The following is a 7516-nucleotide window of genomic DNA, read 5'->3' on the forward strand; positions in this document are numbered from 1 at the left end:
GGAGAGTAGTCCAGACACCCCGGATGAGTGGGTGAGCCTCCAGGTACTTCATCCCTCACTGAATTCAAAAGATGATGGTAGCAGAATCACCCTCAATACAGATCCTATCCATCTGAAGCTGCTGATGCCCGCCCAGACGGCATAAAGCTTCATTTCCGAAACGAAAAGCTCAACAAGATAAGAGACACAGCAGTAAAAAGTCTAGTATTAAGACTGTGAATGATGAAGCATGCACCACCCCTTCCATCTCTAACACTGCCATCAAAATTCACCTTAACAAATCCCAAAAGAGAGGGCTCCCAGGAGATGGATAAAACCCTGCGGATCGCTGCCGGAGCAGCAAGGAAGCTCTAAGAGTTGGGATTACCGAGGGACAATGTAGCAGTATCAAACTAGATGTACTCCACAGCAAGGCAGATAGCTCTCTTCAAAATCTGATGAGCAGGAACAACATCACCCTCAAAGATCAAGCTGTTCCTGGACAGCCAGATCTGATAGACGATATAGACCATCCGACCACCTACAGCAGTCATTTTGTCGATGATGCTTTGACGAATGAAATCCAAAAAAGGGACAAATCATGAATCCATACTCAACTCCCAAAGGTGGCTGCCTGCCTATTTCCAGATAAACTACCCCTAGGGTAATGCAAAATGGCATGCTCAACTGACTCGTCCTCCAAACCGTAAATCGGACACGAGATCGGGATCTCCATATCCCTGAGAAGTATCCGCATCGAAAGATGGTTCCAGACGAATTTTCAGAGAAAGAGTTTCATCCTCGGATGAGTGACAACTCTCTAAATCCATGCAGCCTCAATCCTCCTGATCGATACCGAACTACACATCAAGAAGAAATCCCTAAGAGGAACCCTCATGCAACAAAAATGATCCCACATCTTAACGTCCTGGCTAAAGTGCACAGAAATCGAAATGGCAAAAATCCAATCAGTAAGAAGATCATCAAAAAATCGAATGATCTCCTGCACTCGCCAGCGCATACCATTTTCGATAATGAGATCACAAATCCGCAAGCCATCACTCATCTCACTACTGAAGAAGATCAGCCAATGAGAGAAAGAAAGTGTCAAAATCCAAATATCCTGGATCACCTCCACCGGGTACCCATCCCCAATCAAACATCATCTGACCCGGCAAGGTGTTTATCGTATCTACATTTCCACTCAGTTACTGTGATTTGAGCCTCCCACCGCGTGCCCGTTCACAAATAAATCTTCCGGATCTTTTGCGGTGCCAAAGCCTACTGGAAATACTTGGGGTCCTGGAAGAAAATTATCACAACAGGAAAACAAGAACCGCTTAATTAAGCAGAAGCTGCCTTTTTTTTTTTCTCGTGATAATGGAAGCTGAAGAGGAAAATCCAAATATGTGACCAACTACACTATCAAAAATATAATTCTGTTCCTCAACTTCCACTCCCACTGCAAAACCATCATCCTACTCAAAATAAACTCGGATCAAGAATGATACAAATATGATTCCAAGGCAGATATAATTAAGAACAATAAATTTCACATTTTCTTATAGAAAAAAGCATAAACAATTGCCCTTTAGCACACAAGAAAGATTGCAGCATCAATGCAACCATCCAAACCTCGTAGGATTGGGAAGCGCATGTATCACAGACTACGCAGAGATGAACATAGTCATCCTCAATAGGGGCTGGTTATCATGACGCAATGCCACGGAGTCTTGAAGAACCTATGCGCTTTCTGCTCAGACAGCGGGGCCATGCATCAACTACCTCATCGGAAGAAACAGGACAAACTCAATGAAAGCAAAGCCATGGTAAATACGGCAAAGCCGCTAATCATTCGATGGAAAAGATGTGGCAATAACTTGTGAGCAAGGGAAAAAAAAAACACTATGCATAGCCAATTATCGGACAAAAAGATGGTGATCTTAATGCCTTGATAAGAATTATGCAACAAAAAATAGGAAAATCATAAGAAAAACCATCAGCACAAAGAATATCTTGATCATCAGCCACCTATTGGATGATATGCTGTTAAGGTACTTTAGCAGTGCCCCTTGTGCTCCTTCTACATTAGCCAAGGTGTCGTCCATGTTCTCATCAATCCTGTCATAGTTTTAACATCAGTTGGTCATAAGTGCCACACTGGATCATAGAATCATAACAATCAGTCCATCAAGGTCAGCTTTATATATCCTGTACACTCACTGGCCATACCAGGAAACACACCCCACCCCCTCCCAACTCCAAAAAAGGAAAAAAAAAAAAAAAAAAAAAAGAAACCATAACAACCAGTCCATTAGGGTCAGTTCTATGTATCCGAAGCCATCATTGTCTATCACAAGACAAAAAAGGAGGCTAAAAAAAACTGGCATATTTGTTGTAAAACTGAAGTTCATTAGACACTTTACAGCTATTTCACTACAGACTTTTGTCTTCTAATTTGTTAATTCCTTTTATGCTGAGACCTTTTCACAAAATAAATCTAGGAGATATTCTTTGCTTGGGTTATGCATGTGTGCATGCGCATGCTCTGGTGGGGTCTGTGTGTCTAAATATGTGATGTGAAAGTAATGTATAAAGAAAAAAGGGAACTAACAAAGAAGCAAAGCAATCCAGTGAACTCAGTTGCAAACAAAACACTCCAATGAACAGAAGCAAATGGTAGTATATGTGGAGATAAAATGCACATAACCTAGAATTTGTTTAATTACAGGCACACAATGCAGATCTTCCTACAGTTTTTGGCACAGAGCAGCCTGAAGGGCACAAAAAAATGTTCATCTTTCTACACTCAATCATGACTTCCTAAAAGGGAAAAGTCAAGCATAAGAAAGTTAGAGTGCACCAATATAAGAAATGACCTAAACATTTGGGAATTGTAGGTCTTAAACGCCAGGGCAAGACGATCCAAACTGAATCAAGTTAAGGTCTCAAGCATAAAACAACAATAAAAGAATAGGTAGCTCAAAATGAAAAATAAAAAGAACATAACCTGATGGCAAGCTCTCCCTGCTGGGACACCATGGTAGCTAGTTGTGTAAATATATTGCTCAGCTCATGAATTGTTGATTCAACATTTTGAAGAGCCTCTGCTCTGCTCTGCACGTAACTATCCTGTACTGGAACCATTTGCTGCTGCTGCTGCTGCTGCAACAATGGCTGAGTTGATGAGGAATGGTCCCCATTCATCTTCTTTCTAGCAATCCAGGAAAAAAACATCAGGAGCATATCAATTAGCAGCAGACATCAGAGAAGATTTTGTGGACTGAAGTCAGGAATTGTTAAAAGTAATGAACACTTCCATAAATAAAAGTGCCCTGGCACAGTTAGATCTATCTTTTTTATTGAAAGGCTACAAATTTTATTCCATCTATAGGTGGTAGCTTTCTGGATCGAAATATGAGCTTACAAAAGTTTGAGAATGGCTATACAAAAGAAAGAATAAATAAAAGAAGAGAGTAATCCATTTTCCAGGAAAACAACACTGACAAATAGCATTTCGCAAGACTTCTCAGCAAGATTCCAGATGATTAGTAGAAGTGACATATTATGACCCCTCATCTTGCAAGATGCATGCATAGAGAGAAATGTAATTTCTCTTTCTATATAAAAATAATAAAAATTTCCCATCTCTTAAATGATTTAACAAATTATAACATGAGTAACAGTTACCACCACTATGACCCTTATATATCATGACATTATTACCTGGGAAATAACGGTGAAGATGTTGAGCTATTTGCCCATGGTGCTGGGGGTGCAGATGAATCAGGTGCTCCCCTGGAAACCAGAGGACGTTGTCGAATGAAAGGATTGGTTGAATCCTTTGAAGCTGATGAAGAAAACAGCTGCCTTCTATTCTCATGAACCTTCAAATTCTATATATATAATAAATGCAAGAGTCAGATTTCATGCTCCTAGAGAATACAAACATTTAGAAAAAACAAACCAAAGGAATAAAGCAGGTTAAGCCAAACATGAAGGAGGTAAACTTTTTAATTTACCTCTGTTCGCATGGTCAGTACTTCTTTAAACTCCTTTGTTGCACTCATCAAGCGGTTCTTCAAATTATCAACCACTGTGGTTGAATGATTGGTAGTGTCACTGGAAATATTACCACTTTCATTCTGTGAATTGCAGAGGAGTTGCAGGTCTATAACCGCAGAATTTAAAGCACTAATATCCTGTTTGATAACTGCTGTCAGTTCTTGTATCTCTACCGTGGGGTCATCAAAAACTGATGTTCGCTTTGCCACTGCAAAAACGAAAAGATTTTAGCAGCAGTTGACCATCTCCAATTGGAAAGACAAATGGCTGCACAACCAATATCTGAAGGACTTAGTTCCGGGACATATTTCAAAACAGAAAGATTGTGTAGAGGGTGGTCACTTATAATGATACACATGACACTGATGCACTTTGATGTCGTGTATTCACTAGTAGAACCAAACAATGGTTAAGGCAAAAAGCTTCCATAGCCTCCAGACCCCTAAAAATCACAAACATATGCATGCTCACCAGCAGGAAGATATAATAGCTTTTACTCTGCCATTATCCAATGACAGCATTGACTAGTAGAACTAAACAATCATAAAGACAAAAGCTTCCCTACCCTTAAAACCCTAACAATCACAAACAAACATAATCATGCCCACCAGCAGGAGAATCTAATGACCATCATACAATTCCTAGTCCAATAAATCCTCTAGTATACAAGACCAATTGGCTTTCACTCTGCCATTATCAAAGGAGAATCGTCCATATTATTGCAGGCCAATTATAAGTTCATCCCATACACAATTATTCATGTTATGTTGTGCATCAACAATAAATAGGAGGTCATCAAGACATTACTAATGATAAAGTAAATCAATTGGAGAAGATAATATAGCTCTGATTTGAAGTTATAACATATCTATCAGACCTTTCACAATAATCTTAACATTTCTATCTGAAGGCCGATTAAGTGTAAAATTTTCTCTAAAATGATCACTCAGAGATCTTGCTGCAAAAAACTTCTAAAATTTAAAAGTTGAGGTATTTACTAATGAATTCGGCAGACATCAGTAAAAAGGTTCAGGAAACGATCGGGCTTGGACAAGACCTTCTCATCTTTGAACTCTTTACAAGCTTAGTGAACTATTCCTTACCCACTATTCTTGTCCCAAGACCACCAATTACCAGAAAAGTGAAATCATGAAAAGCAAAACTAGATATAATGTCTGCAATTTTTTCTTGGTGTTTAAGATGTAACTCTATCTTGGTCATATAAAATTATGAACGTGAGATACAGAAAGATTGATGCCTTCCAAAGAACGTCATAAAACCTTAGTTTTTATGTAGACAAGAAAAGCCACACTGGTGATTCTGTAATTTTGAGATGCTTTAAACATCACACTGAATTTAAGAAAAATCTCAATTTTAGAAGCACCGAACCAAACATCATAAGAGTTTTAAACAAAAAGTTTCATCATTTTATAGATGAGAATTCTGAATATCGTGGAATAAAAATCAAAGATAAGAGCATAAAGCCATGAGAAGCGGGACCAGGGGATGGTACTAAAGCCATTTCACTTACTCCGAATAGCTTCTCGCACCTTCACCTTTATATCACTCTTGACTAATTCATGATTTTACCATCACTCATGGAACCTTCACAAGGACCAAGTTATAGGCCGTTAACGGAGTACAGTTGTCAAGCACAATGACACCATGCAAAGACTAATTTTGACAAAATTGAGCATTATCTTTCTCTTTGACGATCTAACATTCTTTCTTCTTAGAGCACCATTTAGTTAGGGACCTTACAAAGATGTCACAAAGTTTAGGCTAGTTTCTAACACCCGTATACTGGAAACCTTTGGACAAGAAGAAACCAAGATGGTGCAAATCTCTAGTAATTCTAGCCCCGTTCTTTTCTAACTTATGGCGATCATCGGAAAAGGGTAAAGAAACACGAAAGTGTGGTCCTCAGGCAACGATAAAGACTATTCACCCACGAAGCAAGACTATCGGTGAATTATTTACTTACACTTTGCAAGTTTCCCAAGCTTTTGTGAAGTCTGATGGATCCCAAGCCCAATTTTTGAAGCCCTCTTGTTGAATTCCGATTGAATCGATACCGCGGTCTTCTGCCCCTCCAATTTCGATCCAGCGCTACTGCTCGGCGCATCGGGCGCGGACGAGAAAGACTTCTTTAACCTTTCGACGACGGTCAGAAACTCCTGCGTCCGATCCCGATAAGACGCCTGTCCTGATCTCGGATGCATCTCCAAAAAGAAACCCTGGTATCTCCAAAATCCAGCACCAACGGCAAACAAATTCGGCCAAGAAGCACCGCAAATCACTCGAACTACTAGGGTTCCAGCGTCAATCTTCTCCAAATAATTTCTTCCAAATCGTCACCAACTCCCCCCGAATTTCCAGATCTGAGGCCAATCACGCCAGGAACCGATGCAAATCGCGATTTCAAGAAGAAAGAAACCCCAGATCCGGCTCGGCGTCTCGGAATGAGGGGTGACTGGGATTTTTTTGGGTAACCAAGGGGGACGGAGAAGTGATCGATCGGGACGATTTAAAGAAAACTGGAAGAAACTCTTCCAATTCGCGATTAGAAACGATGGATCCGAAGAAGGGGAGCTTTTGGCCTGCCTTCGTGGTGAAGGAGCAAAATGCCCCCGACAGCTGGAGAGAACGGTGGTATGAAGAGCCATGAAATTAATTTATCCACGCCGACGCTGAGCTACATGGGAACAAACAGCGGGCATTATTACGTGGCTAGCAGAATCCAGCGCGTCCGATACACGTGTATGATACTGCAGACGGTTGTGATTTTCTGATCTCCATTTTTTTGGAAAAATAAATACGCACGAATGGCTACGCCGTACACCCAAACTGCCACTACACGTTGCAGCTGTGAAATTGTTACGATAAATTATTACAGGACACGTTTACGGTGGATAACAGGATGGTGTCCTTTTTCAAAATAATATAAAAAAAATTATTTATTTAAATAATATAAATTTTAATTTATTTAAAAATTTAATATAAAAAAAATAAAACATTATTTTCAAAGGCATTTTATCCAAACCACATCATCAATCATTTTTACGTAGACATCGTTTAAAAAAAAAATTAAAAATACTATTTTAAATAATATTTTTAAAAATATCATTTTGAATGACGTTTTTAAAAATATTATTTTGAACGGCGTTTTCTAATTTTACTCCTCTAAAAAAAAATAATAATAAATTATAAAATTTATAAATTTAAATTTATAAATAAATAAAAATTTTAAATTTGAATGAAATTTAAAATATAAAAATTTAAATTTATAAATTTATAATTTTATAATTTTTAAAATATAAAAATTTATAATTTTATAATTTTTAAAAACGCCATTTTGAACGACGTTTTCTAATTTTTCTCCCCTAAAAAAAATAGAAGAAAATAAAAAAATTATAAAATTTATAAATTTAAATTTATAAATAAATAAAAATTTTAAATTTGAATGAAATTT

The 7516-nt window shown here is 38.2% G+C and overlaps 1 protein-coding gene across 1 annotated transcript; it reads right to left on the reverse strand.

The window, feature by feature from the left end:
• Positions 1–1806: 1806 nt before the first annotated feature.
• On the reverse strand, positions 1807–6679 carry LOC105040266 (syntaxin-32). The gene is made up of 5 exons (XM_010916722.3): positions 6029–6679; positions 4002–4252; positions 3706–3875; positions 2990–3193; positions 1807–2100 (listed from the first exon to the last, which is right to left on the reverse strand). Exons 1-5 carry the CDS (start codon positions 6264–6266, stop codon positions 1941–1943), a joined length of 1023 nt encoding a protein of 340 aa, XP_010915024.1. The 5' UTR covers positions 6267–6679; the 3' UTR covers positions 1807–1940.
• Positions 6680–7516: the final 837 nt, after the last annotated feature.

Source organism: Elaeis guineensis, chromosome 3 (genome assembly GCF_000442705.2).
Source record: "Elaeis guineensis isolate ETL-2024a chromosome 3, EG11, whole genome shotgun sequence".
NCBI lineage: Eukaryota > Viridiplantae > Streptophyta > Magnoliopsida > Arecales > Arecaceae > Elaeis > Elaeis guineensis.

Excerpts from the sequence above, each read along its gene's own strand:
- LOC105040266 (XM_010916722.3), bottom strand. The coding sequence starts at position 6,266 with ATGCATCCGAGATCAGGACAGGCGTCTTATCGGGATCGGACGCAGGAG. Across the intron at positions 3,876-4,001 it reads TACTGACCATGCGAACAGAG|AATTTGAAGGTTCATGAGAA; the intron begins GTAAATTAAAAA and ends TTATATATATAG. Across the intron at positions 2,101-2,989 it reads CAGGGAGAGCTTGCCATCAG|GATTGATGAGAACATGGACG; the intron begins GTTATGTTCTTT and ends AAACTATGACAG.